General features: G+C 41.1%; 1 protein-coding gene across 4 annotated transcripts in view; it reads right to left on the bottom strand.

Moving 5' to 3' along the window:
• Positions 1 to 24,378, bottom strand: part of Ccdc141 (coiled-coil domain containing 141) — a 157,867-nt gene that overhangs the window by 30,222 nt on the left and 103,267 nt on the right. For 3 of the 4 annotated variants that reach the window (XM_076569743.1, XM_015988611.3, XM_076569746.1), the window contains 8 exons: positions 19,841 to 19,982; positions 18,221 to 18,340; positions 14,552 to 14,743; positions 9,539 to 9,718; positions 5,475 to 5,654; positions 4,727 to 4,852; positions 2,722 to 2,910; positions 1,406 to 1,585 (listed from right to left, as the gene is read on the bottom strand). In XM_076569743.1, coding sequence (XP_076425858.1) covers positions 1,406 to 1,585; positions 2,722 to 2,910; positions 4,727 to 4,852; positions 5,475 to 5,654; positions 9,539 to 9,718; positions 14,552 to 14,743; positions 18,221 to 18,340; positions 19,841 to 19,982 — 1,309 coding nt within the window. The remainder of the gene's footprint in view (positions 1 to 1,405; positions 1,586 to 2,721; positions 2,911 to 4,726; positions 4,853 to 5,474; positions 5,655 to 9,538; positions 9,719 to 14,551; positions 14,744 to 18,220; positions 18,341 to 19,840; positions 19,983 to 24,378) is intronic. The other variant, XM_076569744.1, reaches the window with a different exon arrangement.

Below are 24,378 nucleotides of genomic sequence, written 5' to 3' on the forward strand. Positions count from 1 at the left end.
GCATGCTGGCAGCAAGGCCAGAGAGGGCTAGGGAACAATTTACGTTATTTGTGCAACGTGAGATCCTACTTCCCTTTTACTTTTAAAAATAAATTTACAAATGTAATAAAACCCCTTAGAAAATGTTTACACTGGCAAAATCGGATTCTATTAAGAGCAGCAAATTCTTCTATTCTGCCTTTTAACTTAAAGAATAGACGCTAGGCTAGCCATATCACATATAGCCTAGTGGGTATCTTATATGAACTTTAAAATGAAACTGGACCTGTGGTTTTTATTAATAATGAAGTCAACATAGCCTTTCCTCCCTCCAAGTATGGATTTGGAGAATATTTAAAGCACTGGAGTTCAGTGCATTAGTTATGAACTTTGGGTCAGGAAATACATCCTGTTCTCTTAGGCTCCTCTCTTGAACCTGATCAGTGGTATAAAGCAGCTACAAGAGCCAGAACCCAGGTCACAAGCAGAGGGCCTGGGATCCTCACTCTGGGCTGTTATGGATGACTGGCCACTGTCTCTGGACTGCAGCTTCTTCCTCTCTACAATGGGGCTGCTGGTCTGGCAAGACTCCAGGACCCAGGAATCTTCTGGATCTGTAATACTGAAGCACCATTTTCTAGTGGAAATACAGTATGAGCCATGGAGTAGTTGAACAACTTCCAATAGTCTCATTGAAAAGCAAAGAAGAAATAAATAAAATTAACCTTCATAGCATAGTTTAGTTAACCATGTGTGTCCAAATATTATCATTTGTAATATATATCTAATATAAAAGTGTTAAGATTTTGATCACACATCTTTGAAGTCTAATATGCATATCATAGCTTGAATTTTTCTTGGTTAGGCCTAAATTTCCATCAGAAACACTTGATTCAGATTTAGATTTCTCAAAACTTACAGTTTCTAAGGTAGAATCACATGCCCAAGTAGTTTCTAACCATATTGAGAAATTTCCAACAATGATATTGAACATCAGCTTTTACAGTTTAACTTACTTCAAATTAAAGTAAAAAGTTTAGGTTCTTGGTTGCATTAGATACATTTCAAATGCAGAAACCTACTGTCCATCTGAGACCATGGCTCTATTTTAAATTTACATGAGAACAGTATGTATTAAAGAAGGTTTTTATGATCAGATTTTCTCCTTAGATTTTATTTGTTTGTTAACAATGGTAGAAACTTAGAATTAATAAGCACCCCAGTGATATCATGTTTTTTTTTATTTAACATACTGGGGCTAGGGGATGGCTTAATAATGATGCACTTGGTTAGTATGTATGAGGTTCTGGGTTCAAGAGCCAACACCATACCCCAAAGCATCAATTCAAATTTAACACATGCTAAACAATCTGCCTGCTTCTTTCACAGTGCAGAGGTAGCAGTGATAATGCACCAAGATGCTTACAGCCTGTTGTAAGGATGAAATGATGTCCACTCCTATGGAGAGGGCCAGCTGGTGGAGATGCTCTACTTGTGCCCGCCTTTCTTGAGAACGGCCCAGTTGCATCTGGATCTCCTTAGATCCTCCCAGTTCCATGGGCTGCGCTAGAAGCTCCGGTTCTCTCGATTTGATGAAACGCATCAGCTGGAATTCAGAACATTAGTACTTAACCTGCTTTTTTCCAAAGTCTGTTTTCCGAAATGCTTTACTCGCTTATGAAAGGCTCCCAGCCCATCCAGAATCATTAGTCCTATGGATACAGATACGCACTGCAGTACTATGAATCCAACAGGATTACTTTGATCAGTTAACATTTTCAGTTCTTTGAAAGAAGGACATATATTTTGGGCCCATAACCTCAAACTTTAGCAAGATCTTGGTCTGTGATTTAAGTAAACTCAAAAGCTGTTTTTAAAAAATATTTTCCGATTAATATGTGTGAGTATTTTTGCCTGCACACACGTCTCTGTACTAAAGGCATACAGTTACTCAGAGGCCAGAAGAAGGCGCCAGAGTCTCTGACCTGGCATGGTTGTGAGCCACCAGGAAATAACCAATAAATGGTATGTATTGAGCACTCCATGATGACAGGCTCTTTTTTTTTTTTTTTTTTTTCGAGACAGGGTTTCTCTGTGTAGCTTTGTGCCTTTCCTGGAACTTTCTTTGGGAACCAGGCTGGCCTCGAACTCACGGAGATCCGCTTGCCTCTACCTCCCGAGTGCTGGGATTAAAGGCATGCGCTACCACCACCTGGTGCTGACAGGCTCTTGAGATGAAACAATAAAATAAAAGAAAGAAAGAACTTGGTTTTGAGCACTCTGCCTCCCAAGAGCTAACGCTTGAGTTGGGAAAATAAAATCTAGTTTCATTAAAAAAAAAAAAAAAATAGCAGTCATGATCTAGAGGTGCTAGATGTAAGGACTAGTGATTGTTGTGGGAATTTAGAATAGAGAATCACTGCAGGGAAGGACAGGTTGCTGGAAGGAAGCATGAGGTTTATTCTAACAAAGAGAAGAGGAGGATCTGCCAGGAAATGCCAAGTTGACAGTCAAGGCTTAGACGGAGGAATGCAAGAGCCATACTCAAAGGACACGGGAGAGCACAGCCTGGCTGGAGCAGGAAGCAGGAGAGAGGTACAGTGCGAGATAAATTAACCATCGGGGTGGACAATCCTCTTAGGCCAAGACAAGTGATTTGGCTCTCATTTGTTGCAAAATAACAACATTTTAATTTAATCTTATAAAATCCTGCAACCTTCAGACAACCAGAGTAAGACTTACTTCCTCCTTGACTTGGTGGAACTGAATTGTCTTGTATAGGATTTCCTCATAATCCTGGATTCGCTCTCTCTGCCTCTCATGGAGATGAACAAGGTCCTTCAGTTGTTCAGACTTCTCCTTCGAAGGGGCTCCCTGACCAGTTAACACTTCCCATTCTTTCATGATATGCTGAACCTCGTCATGCAGTTGCTAAAAAGCACAAAAGCAATGCAAAAAGTGCAGCTTTGAGTTTTTATTTTACAGTGAAGAATCTGATTATCTAAACAATGAGTCATTCTCTCGTTTATTAACAGGTACTTATGAGCCTTCTCAAAATCCAGATTCTGTACTTAATGATGGGGCTATCCAGACACATTGTTCAGTTCTTATCTTCTCAGAACTTTATAAGCAACATGGCGGGAGGAAGCAGGTGTTTCAAAGATAGATGGTAAAATGGAAAGCCATGTGTGTCTGTGATATACCAAATGTACTAGGCTCCAGCTAAGTAAATATAGTTTTTCTGAAATTTAATATAGAGTAGGATTGTGTGGTATGATAAGGACACCGAGAAGAGAAGTGTAAAAATACATCAGGGGAATTACTTGAGCTCTGTGATGAAGGAATGATCAGAATGAACCACCAGCTGAAGAGCACACAAGATACCCAGCTTCAAAGTAGTCAGGCCATAATCCACAAATAGCCACCACACGGAGAAGGGATAAACTGCCTTTCCCTTTTAGTCAGCACTGCTCAGACATCCCATATAGGAATCCAGACCCCGGAGGAGAGCTTGCAAAGGGCAGATTACTTAAAGAGAATTCTACTGCTATCCTAGGAGCAGATCTCATATCAAAGGAAAAAGCAAAGGAAATGCTGTAGGCTAAGGAGATAATTTTCAGAAGACTGACTTGCATAAGACGGTCAAGTTCAAATCAAGTATATGGACCCCAAATAGATGGTGCATATCATGATGGCGGAGCTAAATAACCTTAGCCATGGCTCTCAGTTATCCATCCATACATACATGCACCAAAAGATGTGGATGTATACCACACAGGATATGGCCAATTGGGCTAGTAATAATTAAGGAGAGATTGAACAGAAGAGTTTGCTGTGGATAGTGACACTATATATGTCTATGTATGTGTATATAGAGCGTAGTGATTATAATTCATATATGTTTTTCTTTAACAGAACAAGTAGGTATTTCTCAAAGGAATCTCCAAACATCTAACTCTGGAATCCCTTAAAGTCAATACATATTAAGTGGTAACAAATGGATGCATCTTAGTCTTTTAACAAAACACCCCAATCCAATAGTATGTGTTTGTGAGTCACGAATTAGAAGATAAAGACAAAAAGATCAAGAGTTCAAGGTCACCCTTGGCTATACAGCAAGTTTGAAGTCAGTCTGGGCCACATAAGACCCTGTCTGAAAAAACCAAATAAATAAACGAATAAACAAGTAAATAACCTAGACCACATAGGGCACTCTGACAGTTAACCAGCGTTGGCAGTTCTGTCCCGGAGAGACAGGGATATGGAGTGGAGGATGCGGAGGCAAGGGCCTGAGACTGACCCATGGTTTTATCTCCCACATCCAGAGGGCTTCCTTGGAGAGTGAATAGAGCCTACAGAAAAAAAAAATTATCAGGAAGGGAATGAGGTAGGAGCTGGGATGCTGGAGTAACAGTGATTTGGGTACCAATGATGATAGAGCTTCTAGGTCAGAGGTTGTTGATTTTGTTCTGAGATGCCTTAATTTAAAACACTCCCTAAGAAAATAGTGACTTTATGATAAATGCACTAATAAATTAATTAGAAATATAAGTTAAATTCATGTAAGATGAAAATATATTCAGGATTCAGTATGGGAACAGTAAGAAAATGTGTTGTTACAAGGAATTTTTAGACCAAAAGGGTACTTTTGTTAAAGGGAAAGGAAGTTTATAAGGCAAGCTGGAACTGGGAAGTTTGGAGAAATTTTTTTTTTCATTCACCCGAACCCATGCATTCACATCTTCACCTGAAGCTGAGGTTTCATGGCACTCCATCTTCTTTGCAGATCTGACATAGTCTGGAGGCTCCCTCCAAGGTCAAGTGCAGAGACAGGCAGAAGAACTTCATGAAGAAGTTTTACATTGTGAGTAGTCTGAAACAGACATTGGCAATTACGAATGCGTTTCTGATAACTCAGCACACGTGGTTACTTCAGTGGTGACATGCTGTGCCATTAAGCTTCTCAGCCCCTGCCAATACTGACCCTCACCAGTGAGGTCACATAAGGTCCTTAATTTCCTGCGATTTTTATGTTTTTGGTTTGTTTTTTTTTTTAACCATGGTAACATATAACAAAAGGCACAGTTTTCACCGTTTCTAAGTGTACAATGAAGACATATGTATACAGCTATCACACCATCCTCCTACAGACTGCTTTCATCCCCATGAACAGGAACTCTGAACCTGTTAAACAACTCCCCATCCCCTCTCCCTCTTGCATCCCTGGGTAGCATCCATCCTGATCTTTGTCTCTGTGAATTTGGCTGCAGGCTTGCAAATAAGCAGAACCACACAATGTCTCTCTTTTTGTGTTGGATCATTTCACTTGGCTTTGAGGCTCTATCACATTGCATGTATCAGAACTGATTCCTTGAAAGGTAACATTCTACATTCCTTTTCACTTGTTTGTTTGGGTGCTGGGGTTCAAATCTAGAGCTTCATGCATGCCAGGTGGTCATCCTGCCACTGAGCCATTGACCAGCCCATCTCCTTACCTTTTTAAGTTTCTCTTTGAATGTTTCCCACTTCTGTCTCACAGGCTTGCCTTCTGTGGCTTTGAGGTACCATGTCATCCGAAGATGGCCGAGTTCTTCCCTTGCGGTCGTTTGCTTTTCCATGATGTCCTTCACAATGTGCATTTCATTTTTAACATTTAATATCTCATTCTCTTTTGCCTGTTGAATTAATAATCCATGTAATAGCTTTCTTTCCTACGACATACATTTTTCTTTTGCATTCAGCTATTTTAGGTGGCAAGTACTTCATCACACCAGAGCAGGATACAGTTTAGACTGATAAGCCTGAGCTCGTGTGCAGAGGCACAGTCATGTGTTTAGTCCTATATTCTCTGCTTGGACATCAGGTGGAAGATCTTTAAAGACCTCAGTAGTATTTTAGGGGTTTGGGGCTGGGGGAATCTAATAATAAAATGGTATGTTCTGTAATCATGGTTTATAAAAATTAATCATTAAAGACATTAGACAACTATAGTGGGAATAACTCTACACTATATTTTTATATACGATATAATTGAAGTTGGGGTATCTTTTACATTTTATTAAGAAGCTATTAAAGTATAAAATATTCTTCAATGTAATATTAGCTGGGAATTGTATTTTATTGATGGCAACTACAATCATAAGGGTCCAGTGTTCTGAGTAAGGTTGAGAAAAGGCAAGCTATCATAAGACTTGCTGAGGGCTAGCCAGCAGGACATAAGAAGTGATTCTGTATTCGGCAGAGTTAGTATTTTGTCCATTCCAGGAGATCAATAATTGGCCTTTAGTCTATTTGGTAAACATTGTCCTAATTTTACTTCAGTATAGCACATGAAAAATTTTGTGGTAATGCACTCTAAAAAAAGCATTAAATTATCCATTTGTTTTACATTTATATTCATTCCTCATGTACTGTTCTCTGATCTCTTGCTTTTTGGATGCCTGGTAGCAAGAAGGCTAATATTTGACAGAATTCTCAGTCTTCACCACTGTAAATTAATAAGTTGGCATGTTCATCTGCCAGAATTCTGGCCAAAGTCAATTAATCTGATTCAGACAAACTTTCGATGGAAAAAAAATGAATTTCAAGATTCAAAGATATCAATCACAGAAACACACTCAACTCGACAGAAAGAGGCAGTTTCCATCTGTCTACGATCAACCAAGACCCTCACCATGACACATTAAAATCTGCACTTACAAGACTAATGATGTACAGCTAGGAAGAAGAAAATCATCCTCATCAGCAATTTCACCTATCAGAATGTCTATACATCAGTAAAGTTAGTTTTTATGTCGACTGAATATTTTATCAATAAAGAACTTGTCACTTGACTATTGAAAAGATTGACAATGAGGAAGTGAAGATATAAGACTATGAAGAAGTAGTGGGAAGATATGGGCTATTTCCAGGATCAGTCTGTTGGGACTTTGTCATATCTTGCTAATTTTTACAGAGATTCAAGACATGAGTTTGGTTCCATTTCTTGTTGCAACCCATTCCACAAGAAGACAACACTATCTGATTACTCATACTGGAGTGGCACTTGCTAAGGATTCACCAACCAGGATAAAAGACAGGACTGCAGGTCAAAAGGCAAGAGGAAAAACTCTACATCAGAAACACCTCTAGATGCAGGCAACAGAGGTCACGGAGGGGGGACACCCTCTAGACACCCTAGGTTAGTATGGTCCAAGAAAGTGTGAATGTGAAAGAAAACCTCAACAGCTATATCTCATTTTAAAACCACCTGAAATTTCCAAAATTGAAAGGATTTCTAAAATCCAGCAGTTAAAGGACTACACAAAAATATACAATTTGCAAATAATTTAATTCCCTTGTAATATAAATTAAAAATATAAATTAGAGATGAAAGGAGATATACTAATACAAGCAAATATATAAAAGGTAAAAATAGACTGAGTCAATGTTTCAAATGAAAAATAACTTAGTATTTGTATATTAAACCACCTGTATAATATAGGAACATAGATAAATTGCTTGACAATATTTTTTCTGATGTTTAATGAGGGTGGTATCTAATTTATAAGCATTTAATGAATGTTTTGGTTCTACACAGGCTGATCACTAATATTCTTCAAACACAAGTTGAAAAAAAAAGATGGTCAAATAGATGAGGGCATTCAAATCTGATTCTGGCAAATGATTTCTGTCTCCAGATTCATATCCCAGCTCTCAAGAAAATGGCAAATGTCAGTCATTCTTAAACATCTCTAGAAACAAGGTCTAGACTATTAGAGAAAGGAAAATGGCCTGATTCTCAAATGGGAGTGATTCACTATACAGATTGGTAAGTTTCACATTGACATCAGAGGGGTTAGATCTTGCTTACAGAGCACTGGAGTATTTGAGAAGAATGCCTCAATCACTGGGACTCAGAGGAGTTTTGCCAAACCATAGCTAAGTGCCATACAGTGTACAGGGGAGTAAGCCCTTAGGGCATCTTATTTGAGGAAGTTTCCCGTTATGGAGTTGTGTGTGTGTGTGTGTGTGTGTGTGTGTGTGTGTGTGTGTGTGTGTGTGTGCGCGCGCGCACGCGCGCGGGTGCAGTGCTGATTAGAGTGAGACATATTGAAAGCATTAACGTTTTCTTTTTTTAAACTGTTAGTCAATAGATTACCTCAGGAGCTGGGATGTCAATCTTCCTTTTAGACATTTTTGCTAAAGAAGTAATTACAGCTATAAAAGATTGGCTTGATAAATCTACAGAATGAAGCCCAAGAGAAACAGTTAATAGACCCAAATTAGTTTAACAGGATGAATCATAGGCTAAGGCCAAATGAAATCAGGCAAGAGATATACAGGCCTACAATCTTTGTGGAAAAGCGGAACAGCTGATCTAGACTAAATCTAGGATAGGAAGGTCATGTGAGTGCACTGCATCCCTGCTCTAGTAGAAGAACAGCAAGGAGAGGTTACTGCTTAAAGGGTTTGCCCCTCATGTCTCAACTACAAGAAACATGCCCGGTTGACTGTAGTTCAGCTTCTGATTTCATTTCATGAATGGGTTTAGCAAGTAGAAAATCTTGGCAAAGCAGATCAGCCTGGAAGAAGAAATTAAACTACATCCTAAAAGACAAATTTGTAAATGTGTAGTTGTAGAAGAGACTCGTATTAAACATAGCCACTGCTTTCAATGTTGGAAAAGAATTTCATATGTAAGAGAAATTACCTACACATCGTTTTGTGCCTGTGTAGCTACAGAGGCTCAGAACTAGATATGAAGATGGACTTGTTTAACATTTAAAAAAAAAAAACATTCTTTTTAACAGCTAGCATTTTTCCAACAATGAAATGAGCTGGTTTCATTGGGAAAATTCATGAGGTTCTGAGGGAGAGGTGAACTAACAATGTTGTAGGACTTCTATAGGCAACGGGAGACATAAAGGTCCTAGGATAGTTTGCTTATTTAGCTCAGGAAAACCAGGCGTTGGCTGTAGCTCTAAATGCTGTGGAGCTTTGCTCTCCAAGGATTCGGAGAAGAGGAGGCGTCAAGGGGGAGATATGAGAACACATGCAATGTGAGCACTGGGGGAGGGGATACTGAAAGTGCAGTGATTGAAGCCGGGATGGGAACGGGGAAGTAGTGAGAACAGAGGGTTGGAAGTAGTTTCAAGCAAATAAAAATCAATCTTTGGAAACCTGCTACTTTGTAAGCTAATTAAAAATTATAGTTTAAAAGGGATCTGTTAAAATGAGAAGGAATTCTTTAGAACAAACATTTATCACCATTATTGTCTTTGGTCCTTGTTGACCTTGCTGTCAACATAACTCAAAACTTTGGGATAGACTTCTAAGGACTCTACATAATAGCATTTTGAATCAGAACAGCTAAAATGGCTTTCTTGTGATACAAGGGCTCTGCGACCACAAGGCTTATAAATGTTGGGCTTCAGAACTAGCCTAGCTTGAGTGAAGTTGGAAAGACCACCCTCTGCCAGCACTGCTGATTAATGGACAAGTTGAACTTTTGAATGTCTGAGTTTGACTTTGAGGATAATATCTAAAAAGGCATTGGCTCACTTAATGTTATTCTCACCATACTTATTAAGTTAAGGAACTCAAGCCCTAAGTCTTGGGTCAAAAAGCTCTTCTTTAAAAACAGCTGCCATCGCCTCTCAGCAGAGTCAGAGCAGTGCTTGACTTCAGCATCCTCTTGTTCTCTCTGAGGGATTTCCATCTGATAAAATTCCTTTAGTCTCCGAAGCTGCTCCTTCACCTAAAACAAGGAGGAGGCAGACAAGAGTTAAGAAATCTTTTAAACAAAAAGAACACAGATTCCACATGAAGACTGTATAAAATTGAACTGAAACTACATTTTTCAGTATTCTTTCAATAACTATTGACTATTTTCAAGTTACTGAAAAACATGAAAATCTGCTTTCACAACTGACCGACAGGACTTCCTCTGGGTAGCAAAGTGAGTTGATAAATTTATTGCCAATCAGAAATATTTATTGTACCCCACATTATTTTTATGTACATTTTACAATTAGAATAATTTATTTCAGAGATCAGGTGGCTGCTCTGTTTAAAACTGAGTTTTATAATAAAAAAGCACAAATAAAAATCAAGGAATGCAAATCAGGAAAAAAGTAATGTAGCAAAAGACAATTAGTACTCAGCATATTACAATATTATGATTCATTTATTTTTAATGTAATATTTTATTAATATTTTAGAATTTAATACAATATGCTTTGATCACATTCACCACCAACTTCTCTAATTTTCCCAGATCTGGCCCTGTCTCCCCTGCCCCTTCCAACTCTTTTCCTCATCCTTATTTTATAAATATAATCTACTGAGTCCAATTAATGCTACTCATATATACTCATGGACGTGGGACCATCCACTGGAACATGGTCAACCTACCAGCTACCCGCTTAAAGAAAACTGACCCAGGGCTATAGGGATGACTCAGTGGTTAAGAACAATGGCTGCTCTTCCACAGGACTCCGGTCCAGTTCCCAGCACTCATGAGGCAACTCTCAGCCATCTGTAGCTCCAGTTACAGGGGTTTGTATGCCCTCTCTGACCTCCATAGATACCCAGCATACAGGAGATACACAGGGATACATGCTGGTAAAACAGCCTTGCACGTACATATGCAATACAATGCAATACAGTAATAAATAAAAAGAAAACCGACTCTCCCCCCACCCCAGTAGCCACCACCTATCAATAGCTCCTCAGTTAGAGGTAGGAGCTCATGAGTCCTCCCCATGCCCCTATGCTAGAACATTGACTGGCTTGATTCTACAAACTACTGTGAGTTCACGAGTACAGTGATCCTGTCACATCCAAAGGACACTGTTCTCCTACAGGTCTCCCTGACCCCTGTCTCTTCTGATCTCTCCTCACCCTTCATGCATTGGGAGGGGTGGGTGAAGTATATACCCATTTGTGACTGAGCGCTCTACTGTACAATTTATTTTTAATCATGGTGAACTGAAACGAAAGGGTACAAATAATGACAAATTTTCTGTGGGAACATTAATATTAAATACCTTCACAGGCTAATCTTATTAAGACATACTACTTTGCCTCCCTAGAACTACATTTTAGCATTTGCTAACCAATGTTAGCAGTACTCAATTATTTTAAATTACCCTTCTGAGCAGAGTTAATATACAATCAAATGTGTAGCTATAGATTAACAAGTCATGGGGTGATACAGAGTTAGTAGAAAGCATTTGGAACTAATTTGTATGCCTTTTAAATAATATTTAATGACTAATAAGACAAGACTGTGGAACTTGTATGTTACAAAAGCCATGGAAACACTATGAAATTTCAGGCAATAGTCACTACACTTCGAAGGTTTTAAGATCATTCTTAGTTGAGATGAATTCAGGACAATCAGCACTAGCTCAGGGTGAGAGGTGCTTTCCTGATTTCCATTCTTGCCCTGCTGATGACTGTTTCTTAAGCACACACCATCTTTTCCTTAACTTTCTTCTATTTACCCCTAGTGAACTACACAAAAGGCTGTCATGTCCGTGGAGCATTCTAAAGATACCCTACTAAGAATTGTTTATTTCTTTGGAGACCAAAGTTAGTTCTGTGAGAAAAAGGCCAATGAGCACATTGTTAGAACACAGGTATGTTTGTGCACACACCTGGTGCATTATAGGGATGGGAAGGGGACAGCAGCTCCGTGTGGAGTAAGTTCAGAAAAACACCCCAGCACGTGACACTTGGTCTGTCCCTTTCTAGGGTAAAGAGGGAAGGGAGGAGGCTGCAGATGGAAGGAAGGAACTGGTGTGAAAGCCCGCAAGGGCAAGCACTGGCTGCATCAGGGGAAATGCATGCTGTCAGTGTGAACGAAGTGCAGACTGTCCAGCTGACTGGCGAGGAGTCCAGGCAGACGCTTGTACTGAGATAAGGCTGGGCAGGAAGTTTCACCTTGCTACTGTTTCACTGTAGCCAGCGGAATCTTGACACATTCTCACCAGTTTGATGCAGCCAACAGTGGTCAAGTGATGAAGGCTTGGACTAGGCAAACCCCAGAGCAAATTGGGAGGAAGAGGTATGCAGAAATCTCTGAGGTCATCATAAGGAAGTGTGGTCTTTGAAACAGGAATGGAAAGGGTGACGGAAGCTGTGATGTTTATTAGCTGCCTGACAAGGTACGCCTAACTTCTCCAAGCCTCAGTTTGCTTCACTTGTAAAATGATGGTAATACTGGGTAGCTAAGACACAGAAACATGGACCACAACGAAATCAGGAATTACGGCATGGGGCCTGACACAAAGTAAGTGCTCACCGAGAAATGGATTAGAGAAGATACTGAACTCAGGACCGACTAAAACACCCACTAAGGCTCTTCATAAAGGGTTGGGACAATACTGAAACTGGCGTGCTTCAGTACAGTTTGTACAGTTCCATAAATACACTAAACATCACTGCATTGAAACATAATGAATTTTATGTTCAATAAAGTATACCTCAATAATTTTCACAAACACTAAAGGAGACGAAAGTTGGCAGCTGAGTGAAACTCGAACAGAGTGAGGGCTGAAAATACCGCATTTCAGTTTCTCATAGTAGGGGTCTCATAAGAGACGCATCATGCCAAGGAGAGTCGACACATGGCAGGGCTGACAGGGGAGTGAGGTGAATCGCAGTGGGGTGAGGTCTATGGAGGATGAGCAGGTAGAGGAATGCCATCTTCCCACTCTAAGATTTTACACTGAAGAGAAGGGAAATGATGGAGGGACAGATTTGGTGAGAACAAAACTGTAAGTATAGACCAAGCATGGAAAGAAGCAATGGGAAAGGCAGGTTTGAGAGCCAGACTTCAAAAGCAGATAGGCTACACAGGGAGAGACTGTTGCCGATCAGGGCTAGGCAGGGCTGGACCACAGCGGGATGGGTGAATACACCAATACGTCCTCAAAAAGAAGGAAGTCCAGAGAGTGAGCCTCAACCGTCTCGTTTCCCATAGTGTTTGGATTCCAAAGACATCAGCTGGGATTTGAAGATGGAGCCTGAGAATCCCTAAGCAATATAAGCAAGCCAGGGAGCAGAGAAAGCCACCCATAAATTAGTAACCACACCAGTCCTCAGAATTGTCTGCCCTTCTGGAGGAGTGCCTGGAAGCTTGCACAAAGAAGCTGAGAAGAGTGTTGGACTGAGCAAGTGTTAGGAGTTGGCAGGGTTCAAATGGGGGAGAGGGGAGGGAGTTGGTTTCCAGAGGAGAATGGGAATGGGTAGCCAAGAGCGGATGAGGGATTAAAAAAAGAAGAAGGAGGAGGCAGCCAGCAGCATAGGTAAGTGACAGATGCCAGCAGTGCCAGGATTAGGACGGAACGCTCTATCAGACAGGAAAGGAGATTGAAAGTGGGAAAGCTGAAGGACATGTGGGGTTTTTTAGGACGTGTTGTTATAAAGCCGAGGTTCCATTTCTGCGGAGGAGCTCAGACCCAAATGCCGGAGTGGGACAAAGAAGGAAATACTTAACAGGATGCTAAGGAGGCGCAGTTTGGGCCACGATGGTGCAGAGAATGAGCATTGCTTTGTGGCTGCTCTAACATCAAGGCTTCAGATCGGGTTCGGAGGGTGTACTGTCAGGACAGTGGGAGGAAGACAGGATGAGGTCATCGGGAAGGCAGAAGTGAGAAAACGGAGGCCAAGCGTGCTACCTAACTTTAGACAACTGTACTCCTAAGTAGACCGTGCTCCCATTAACACAGAGCCTGGAACCCTTCACAGAAGAATTATCAGCATTCATACAAGGTTCCCTGGAGCCAGAATTAAGTGAGGAGCAACTCCAGACTTTCCTATGACGGATGCCACCCTCAAGAGACTTTCCTCTGAGAGGCGTAATCTTAGTGTATTCGAGGGAATAGTAGAGATTACTAAAAACACATCGAAATAAAGCTCCAGAAGCTTGTTGGCAACATTAAAGGAATCCAGGCATCAAACAAGATAGGTTCAAGAATGAATCAATTTCCTGTATCTTCCTGTTCTGTTTGTTTTAGATGAACCATAGCTTGGCGCTGAAGAGACGGCTCGGCAGTCAAGAGCATATTACATGTTACAGAGGATCTGAGTTTGGCGTCTGTCACCTACATCAAGCAGCTCACCATCTCCTGTAACTCTAGATTCAGGGAATCTGACACTCTTGCCTCTGTGGGCACTGCACTCACAACCACACAAACCCCACACTCACATATACACACAATTAATAATAATAATGAAATACTTCTTAAGAAAAGAACCACATTACTCCACTGTCAGTATTCAAAGGGATCTGTGATCTAAATAATGAGTATTTTCATAATAATTTTGTACTTTATAAGTATCCACAAGGATGTTCAAAACATGTTATAATACATTATTAATACATATCTATTTATATCATTCTAGATAAAATTACTTACTCTTTGGGGTTTTGCATGGTGCCTTGAAGAATAAAGGACATAGAAATAAATACAGGCATTGGCAGAGACACAAACTCTCCCCTTGGGTGGAATTTCTATAACCACAGAAAGCAGAAAGATGGACAGAGGCCATCTTGCTGGAGCAAGTCAGCATTACTCCATACCTCTTCTGATGACTTTCGAAATGCCACATAAGCTTGCAGGACTTGTGACCTGTAGCTGATCCTTCGACCAAGTGTGTTTAATTCTTCTTCTAGCCATTTCATTTTAAAAGAAAGCAATGCCACTTCGCTGAGTCCAAATTCATTTTTCTCTGTCATGATTTTTGCAGCTGCTTCTAATGTGTGTGCTACCTCCTATGAAAGCAAAGCACACGGGGTCAGGAGCTGACAGGGGAATCGGGAACACTCACATTCCATTACCCTTCGGCACATCCATCTATTACGGTTATTAATTGAACTTGTACTGAGAATTTCCTCAATCAAAGAAAGGTATGACTTGTAGAATTCCAAATAGGAAAGAAAAAAAAAAAGGCACTTGAAACTGCAAACCATCTCCAATTCTTTGACTCCATCAAAAGCTGAAGGCCTCTAGTGTTTAAGGTAGAGGCATACTGCTCTGGGGCTTGGAGAATCAAGACCAAGTAACCAGTTTACAGGTCCTGAGCTGTGTTGTGCTGGGACTCTAGGTTACTCAGCCCCTGGAGAAGCTCTTGAACTCTTCCAGCAGGCCTGGCTTATGGTGTTAGAACTCTCAGCTCCAGCCTCTAGCTCTTCCCTGCCTCTGGGGTTCTCGGGAGTTTCCAATTTTCCTAGCTACCCTAAGTCTCCACCGTTGGTATTGCTGTGGAACTCTTAGCTGACTTATTACACCTAGGTCTCAGACATCAGGCCCTCAGCTCCTCAATTCTACCACTTCTTTGCTGCTGCTGCCTCTGCCATCAATGCTAGAAACCCCGGTGGTCTTACCTGCTCATTGTACAATTAGCCCAGCCTATTCTACCCATGATAGAGACCACAAGTAAACTGAGATCACTCCGGAGAGGAGTTTCTGAGGGCCTACTGTTGCAGCACTGGGGGATATCCTGAAGGAGAGAAGCCCCAGACTGAGCTCACAATGGCATCGAGCAGCCTGCTGGCACAGAAGGAAAGAGGCCCGGCATGTTGGTGCTTGGACTTTATTCCATCAGTGACAGCCTGGATATGTGTGCTTTCCTGTTCCACCAATCACCACTTTCTATAAGGACCAATCACAAGCCTCCTATAGGTATGGCCCCACAAGCTTTCTGCTGAGTCACTAAGGGAGGTACTCTTCCTCCTCCTAGACCTTAGTGAGAACTGCTGTTACTGGGCTCAGAACCACCACGGGGAGGCTGGGTGGAATGGGGTGGGGTAGACAAAGAATCCTTCTGGGAAGCTCTGGGTAGGGCCGTTGGGAGGCACCACTTAAGAGAAGTTTTTCTGGTGATGGTATAGCTGAAGCAGCGATGTCTAGAGCAGTGGTTCTCAACCTTCCTAAAGCTGCGACCCTTTAATACAGTTCCTCGTGTTGTGCTGACCCCCAACCATAAAATTATTTGCATTGCTACTTCATGACTATAATTTTGTTATTGTTATGAACCATAATGCATGATATAAACATATGATATGCAGAAAACCTGATACATGACTCCCGTGAGAGGGTTGTGTGACCTCAAGGGGGTCACAACCCACAGATTGAGAACCATTGGCCTAGAGCAGAAGTCTATGGCCTTAGCCACAGTCCTGATTGCTGTGTTCCTTGTAGCTGAATCTAGTTTCTTCAAGATATTCATGAAGTGCCTCGAGCAGCCAAGATTCCATGATGACACCTTAGCCAGTAGCCCAAAGAGGGGTTGTTCAGCCGACAGCTCCCCCATTCAAGGTAGTAGGACACAAAGGAGTGTCTGACAGCTGTCAATCAAAGACTTGAGCTGGCCTGGCCCCCAGTAGCTTGGCTTATTTGAGGGAAAGTAAACATTAAGGGGTGCTTACAGTAAAGGCCTGTCATAACATTAGCATTCTTAACAGTATGTAACAGTGCTTAACTCCTAGCTAATTGCCCTCAGGGAGAACTGGTCTCTCTGATCCCTCTCAACACACTACTTGCATGTCTATTCTGATGGTGTATAAACAAACTTATTACTGCCAGTCACATAAAAGTGCAGCTCGTATAATTATGTGCAACACATAGTGCTTGCTAATTAACTACGTTACCGGTTCATATATTTACTACACTATGCTTTTATTGTTAGAGTATTTTTCTACACATAGGAAAAATGTGCTGTAAAAGAGTGTGCCTGCTTGTGCTGGCAGCAGCTTCGAACATGGTGTTTACGTTTCTCTACTGCACCAAGGAACCATGTCTAGCGACCGACCTGCTCTGCCCAAGCCTGTGCAAGTGCACCCCGTGATGTTCACGCGCAATGGCCAAATCGTGTAACGGCATGTTTGTTTCCCAGAATGTCTCCCCATCATTAAGTGATACACAACTAAGAGCCACAGAAAAGAGCCCTGCAAAATTTCCCGAGAACAAGCGAGGAATTGTGCAGAATTAGAGAGAAATTTTCCTGCTCACATTTGCAGCAGAAGGGATAACTTCCCTAGGTGTGTTTAGATGCTTTCCAGGAACCCCACTGACTGGACAGAATTACAATTTGCCAGCCCCGCTCTGTGACAACAGACTGCAGAATAAAGAGGAACATGGGATTTCTCCCCCTGGGTTCTCTCTCGTGCTTCTAAAAAGGAGAATGCCTCCAGACATGGCTTAAGCGTTTAAAATGAAGATTTGTTGTTGTTCTTGTTCTCCGTCCCATTCTGAAAGGAGAGAAAGGAAAACATGCCTGTCTGCAGTGGGGGTGCTGTTTAGAGGGAGGGTCTTCTGTGCAAGCCTGGAGACACAGGGCTGTTCTTGCCGATGCAGCTGAGCAAGGACAAGGCACTCACTTTTCTGAATTCTGTGGGGGCAGCCTGTGGGTTTGACCCTTTCACAGGGGTCATATGTCAGATGTGTCAGATATCCTAACAGTGACAGAATTACAGTTATGAAATATCAACAAAAATAATTCTGTGGTTGGAGGTCACCACAACGCGAGGAATGTATTCAGGGGTTGCAGCATCAAGATGGCTGAAAACCACTGCTCTAGCTGAATCACTGAATCCAAACCTCAAGAACAGGGTAGAGCAGAGCCTGAGATACTGCCAGTTGGGGTGGGGCACTCAATGTCTGAATATGGAGGGTGAAGCAAGGCTGTGGCTTTTATTTGTTTCTTTGAAGAGTATGGTGACAAGTGTCGTTTCTGGATATCACGTGACTTGTTCTTCCAGAAAATCACAGATAGTCTTAGAGAAGTGTCTTCTTTGCCTGGTCTGGCACCTAGAGAGAGTTGCTAGCACCTCTTAGGAAAGGAACAGATGCCAGCAAGGGACGTGAAACCACAGTTGCAATGAGTATGAATGCACTAATAAATGGACACAAAAATATACACCATTAGCTGGGCGGTAGTGGTGCACGTCTTTAATCCCAGCACTTGGGAGGCAGAGGCAGGCAGATCTCAGTGAGTTCGAGGCCAGCCTGGTATACAAAGCAAGTTCCAGGACAGGCAGAACTGTTACACAGAGAAACCCTGTCTCAAAAAACAAAAAGCAAACAAACAAATGCAAATGCACATAATACTGTGTGAGTTCTTATGCCTTTGCCTGTTGTGCAGTAACTTAGAATCACAGCTCTGAAGGGAGCTGGGATTATCTCCATAACACTGGAAATTATTTTTAAATAATTATTGCATTATGGTCCTAGTAATAACTTTCATTTACCTTGGCTCGAACATCTAATTCCAGATATTTATTCAAAATCTTCTCTGACTCAGAAGGGCTGGAACCGATGTCCAATGTGTTAGAAAGAACTGGCCTGATTTCCTGAATTGACATTTCCACCTTGAGGAGCAGAGAATATATTGTAGTTTTAATAATATATACTTATGTATAGGAGTGTACATATAAGGAAATATTTCATATATTACCATTGCATTTTAAACACGTATCAATTTTGATCAAAAATAGCTTTAAATATGGAAGAATTTCATATTTCGATAATGCTCCTCTTCATATGATGCCATGCTAGTAATATGTGAGAATACATTCTTTTATTAACAGCAATGACTACCAACTATCATCCATACATATCTTTGAAGAGCTTTTCTGTATCACCTACAAAGGATGATAATTCACTTGCCAACAAACTGGCAGAGATGAATTCATCTATAGGTTGAATGAGAGCAATTTGCTGGCACATCTGAGTAGGCATTCTGAGTAGAGGTGTTAGGATACCCTATGGGCTGTTGGACTGAAGGCTGAAGAGCTCTGGGAAACACCTTGTCCAGATGACAGGGAAAGTGGGACCTACTTGAATCATTTCGCGGTTGAACTGAGGGAATTGTGATTTGATCTTTGGCTCACAAGAACTAAAGGCTATGGTGACCCTAAAAGGGCTTCATTCCACTCAAGCGACTCCCTGCCTCTCTTTGCTTTCTGTAGAACGCACTCTCTCCACAGCTAGTAAGGTAAGAAGCAACACTTGTTTAAATTCCTGCTGTGATTTCTGCCATTTCTGAATTAGCTTGACTCTCGAGCTATAGGGAATGAAACACCACGGCTGCCTCTGTGCTCAGACTCTCCCTGGACCTAGGCAACAGGACAGGTTCACATTCCCAAGCTACTGGGTCGATAACAAATGGGGAAATGATGTAATAGATGTTATATAATGCCAGGCTCTGTGAAGTCTGTTAACTCTACTTCTAGACATCCAAGAATATGAGTTCGTTGCACCAAATGAAAAGATCACTGAACATATGAGACAGCAAGGTTCATAACCATTGTGTCACCAGTGAATGGGAAATCAAATGTTTCCATGGAAAGTTACTGTATCACTCTGCTGAGAGGATTTTCCCATGAATGCTCTTATGTGTCTCTTGCTTTGGTTTTGTTCAATTAGTATAATAATGATAGCTTTTTTCCCCCAGAAACACAGAACCCATAATTACTGGTAACTATTTGTCTGTCTGAGGTCCTCCTGTTCAATTGTGCCATGATAATGACAACTAGTATGGGACTGTACCTAGAGTCATGCAAACCAAGAGCCCTCCTTTCAATGCATGTCTGATGTGGCTAACACAACTGTCGAGTGTATGCAACTTTGCATATATACATTCATGACTGGGTTGGCAGATTACATTAGACATTTATTATTGGCTACCTGGGGTAGGGGTGGTTGATGAGCAACAGTAATTACAACCATGAATCCAATTATAGGACCTAATGTGTAATATAGAAGAAGTCTAAGGAGACACCCCACCCTCCCACTGTGCTCACAGATGATCACTGAACACCATCCATGAGCACCAAATAAAAAGTTTACATTTTATTTTATGAAACTACCTTCCTTAGGTAGTCTTCCACAGATGCTGCTAATTGCTGTTTCTTAAGAGCCAATTCCTTGTGCGCTGTGCACTGTTCGCTGAGATGATCCACTCGTTTCTGAATACATTCCATCATCTCATGGATACCTGTCACCTTAGAGCTGAATGAAACAAGCCAGCTGTTAGTTCACTTGACCTTGACATAGAAGCCCTGACAAGAGGGAACATTTGAAAGCAGATATGTTCTTTCATGTGCAGTAGGAGTTGGTCGAAGCTACTGCTTCAGGATAACAGCAGTAAGGTAGTCATCATGCTGGGCAGCAGGCAGCAAAGCCAGAGTATGTTCCCTTGTTTTAAGTCAGTCAGTCCCAAAGGAAGGATGAAGTATGGCTTCTGCGACAGGTTTAATCTCTTCTAAAGGTTTACTTTTTAATATTTCTGTAAGATACTTGGAGAATCTTATGGTAAATGGCACAGAATGTTTACCAAGTTTTCCTGGGGGTATCATTTAAAAGCTTCATTTATTTCAAGATGCTCTTTGAATAGGAATGTGAATCAGCCAATTAACAGAGCATTTGCTAACCCAATAGGGTAAAATATTTATATATTTTGTTCTCAGTGGTTATGAATGCTCAAGGCTATATTCACTAGATAAAAACCTAGTTATCACTAGCAATTAGGTATCAAATACGCTCATCCATATTTGATGCCTCACATTATCATTTTTCTCACTTGTGTTGACCTATGAGAGGAAGGTGACAGGAGGGCTCACAAAATGACATGCCTTTCAAACCAGCTTTGAGCTGGACTCCAATTGCTTCCATCTGTCACAGGCTTCCTCACCATTTCCAAAATAAGCATGTTCACAATGAAAGACTACTATAGACAGAGTGAACACTTCTGGATTGTTCAGTCTATTCCTAGCACAGTGCCTTACCTACTATCTTAGACATATGTCTTTAATTTCCCTCCACTCGTTTTCCTCCAAGTTCTAGCAAAGGTTAGTATGATAACTCTTTAATTATCCTGAGAGGTTTTTTTGGGGGAAAGGGGGTCTGGGAGTATTTTTGTGTTTGTTTGCTTGTTTTGTTTTGGTTTGGTTTGCTTTGGTTTTTTTTAGATCTTGGAGCTAGGTACAGATTTCAGGAATTTGACCTCAATAATTAATTTATGAATCAGTAAAAATAAATTAGTAATAAAATAAGGACCAGATCAGAAATGACCTAGGAGTACAGTAATATCACTAGGATGGTTATAAGGATGCTTCTGAAGTGAGACACACTTGGGTGTGTCTTGTAGGTACATCAAGGGTCCCAGACGAGCATAGCTGTGAAATATAATATGAAGCCACTATGCAAAATATTGTTCCTGGTATATAATGTCCCAGAAACATTTAGAACAATTAGTTCTATATATAAATACTCATAATCAGTGAAGAAAATAAAGACATGAGGAGATTTTTAGAAATAATTCTTACTGACAGAAACCCACGCATTCTGAAAAAGCTGTATCCTAGCAATATGACTTTATTTTGACTAAGACTTAGGCTACGGGGTGATGTGCTAAGAAGGTCTTGAAAGTCCAGTTGTCCTATGAGCAACACGTTCCGAGTTTTCAATAGCATATTGAAATCCAGAGTAGGAGAGATCAAGCGACTGAGTAGCACTATGGAAAAGCATGGAGGGAGGAGGCTAATGGAAGGGAGAGATAGACACTGAGAGAGGAGGGAGAGGTAGACACCAAGAGGGGAGGGAATGAGAAGTGGCAGAAAACGCCCTGGCAACTTGCAAGTTATTGGTAAAATTTAGAAATGTAAAATAGAATTTGAAAAAGAACTGTGTCAACCAAGATGAAGACTGCTGACTTCTACTTCTGGGTCACCATATGGCTCCTCACCTTCAACCCCAACATGCACCCTACATCCATTACAGTTAGACATTTTTTTTTTACAAATTTTGAATAGGCTACTCCCTGGGGTACGGCAGTCGTCAGTAAACATGTCCAGCAAAGAATGATAGTATTCACACTGCTCTTTGTTTCCCAACCAGCTGTGTGTGTGTGTGCATCTGTGTGAGTGTGTGCGTGCGTAATATATGTGTGTATATTTGTGTTTGTGGGTTTTTTGTGTATGTCGCATGGTGTGTACAAATTTACAAGCATATGGAGGTTAGAGGTCAACATTGAGTGTCTTCCTCAATTGCTCTTCACTGTGTTTTAATTTTTTTTTTCAGTAATTTGTCCAGTCACAGAATGGTAGAAACAATATTTGAACATTTGAACCTGGATGTCTGTTCTTGTAGTCAATTCTTTTTTTTTTTAACTGTCTCCTTGCACTTTTTCTGAGTGTGTAATACATGGCATAGTATTTCCCCTGACTTTCTTCTGTTGACTGCTGCTGACTTGCATACAAATAGACTGACTGGTTGGCAAGCTTCCTTTGAAATTGGTTGCTTTCTCTAGCTAAAAGCTTTGTCTGCATGTAGTCTGAAAAATGGTCACTAGAGGGACATACTATCTTGTTGAAATTGTATACCCTGAAGGTCCTTCCAGCACAGAGAACACAAAACAAGAAAACAAAACCAAATCAAGCATCGCTTCCATAAAAATATCACCTTTTGCAAAACCATAATTTTAATTTTGATGAACCATAACTAATAAAATAGGATCTGTCTGTTTCTGACTCTGTTTTTCAATCACCTATGAGATTCTCATTTTGTGATCATCGGTTTCTTATCAGGCACTGTATCTCTTACTCTGTAAATTCTTTAAGGAGAAGAGCTGGAGGCATACTCACTCCTATAATCCTTGTAGCCTTGAGCACACAGTCTTCTAATAACAGAAGATTAATGCATTGCTTTTTTAAAGTTCAAGACAGAGTTCCAGCTATCTGAGCCTGGCCTCAATCTTTCTATGCAGCCTGGGGACCTTGAACTCTTGATCCTCCAGCCTCTATCTCCTGAGTGCTGGGATTATAGGCACATGCCACCACAGTTGGTTTATGGGATGCGTGGGATCAAACTCAGAAGCAGAACCTAATTGTTATTTTGCTAACTGGACATGGTGTCAAGCTGCCTTCTAAACACTTAGGTTTATATTCCCAGATCAGTGCTGCTCTCAGTCCCCTCTTGCCCCCCCCCCCAGAGCATCATCTTCTCTTTGCAGTGGGCAGTAGTTAATGTAAAGACTCCTAAGTGGTCCAAGGACAAAGATTGGGTGACTGTGGAGTGATTGACCCTAAATGGGATGTCACCCTCCCTAAAGCTCAAAGAACATAAATGGAACAGAAGGAACGTAAGAGACAGAGGATGGAAAGGGCAACTGTAAAACAGTGTCTTCAGGGCCTGACAGGGATGTGGCACTCATAAACTCCCTCCATGTAGCTGTGATTACCTGCATAAAACCTACATAAGATTTGGCCATCATGCAAGGCATGGAGGGCTTATGAGGTCTCCCCTCTCACTGAGGGATTATGCATATTTGCAGGGTTCTGGGGAAGGTATTATCATTTTCTTCAGTAGTATAGATTCTGATAAGTGGCCCATGATCCAGTAAATTACCCCCTACTAATGCTCGTGTAAGCAGCCATAATTATATCCAGTGGGTCACATGGAAAAAATCCAAGTAGGATGGCAGGGGGGATCTTACCCGGAGGGGAAGGGAGATGAGAGAGGGGATTGATGGCAAAAATGAGCAAAATTCAATATAAAATGTATGAAATTGTCAAAGGATACAACATTTTCAAAAAGGAAAAAACCAAGATATTCTGAAATCAGAATTCTTCAAATGTCACAGTAATAGCATCCTGTAGCCTGTGAATAAATGACTGCACTTCTGGCCATTTGCAGACATTGTAGGCTGTCTAAGATGCCTAGTTTCTTTCCTGGTGTATATGAGTACTCACAGTTGGGTTCAAGCAATTTTAGCATGGATAGTTTGATTCAATAGACACTTCCCTCCCCTAATAAAGTTTTATGAGGACAATCTGAGTCACCTTGCTCCAATGAGAATTATTGCCCACTCTGTCCTTCTCCTGTCTGCAGCATAGACTCAGTCCTTGGCTGGAGAAGTTGCGAGCTGCCCTGCTTACCCAAGTCAGTCCCCTTTTCCTTCTCTCTCTGTCCTCAAAAGGCCACCTCTCTTTGACTGGGTGCTAATCTCTTTCATTTCTCATCCCCAGTAGGAATATAATGATAGTATCTATCCTATTTCTAATCCTAGGGCTACCCGCCCTCTTTAGGCTTCCTTAATGAGACCCTGATTGGTAGATTACAACCAGCCCAGATGCTATCAATTTCATTTAGAACCTCCCATGTTGATTCTTATTTGGAGTCCTTTAAAACATGGATAGCGTTCACACTGGCAATTTTTTTTTCAGTGCCTTAATAGTAATTGGCTTGATCAAAGGAAAACTATGATTCCCCAATCTGCTAGCCATTCTCACATGACTTGAAAATAAATGAAAAGAATTTTGTCATTCACAAGGAACAAGTGCTATTCCATTACCGTCATGTTCAACCAATGGTGGGACAAGAATTGATGGTGGCTAAAAAAAACCTG

Source organism: Peromyscus maniculatus, chromosome 4 (assembly GCF_049852395.1).
Source record: "Peromyscus maniculatus bairdii isolate BWxNUB_F1_BW_parent chromosome 4, HU_Pman_BW_mat_3.1, whole genome shotgun sequence".
Classification (NCBI taxonomy): Eukaryota; Metazoa; Chordata; class Mammalia; order Rodentia; family Cricetidae; genus Peromyscus; species Peromyscus maniculatus.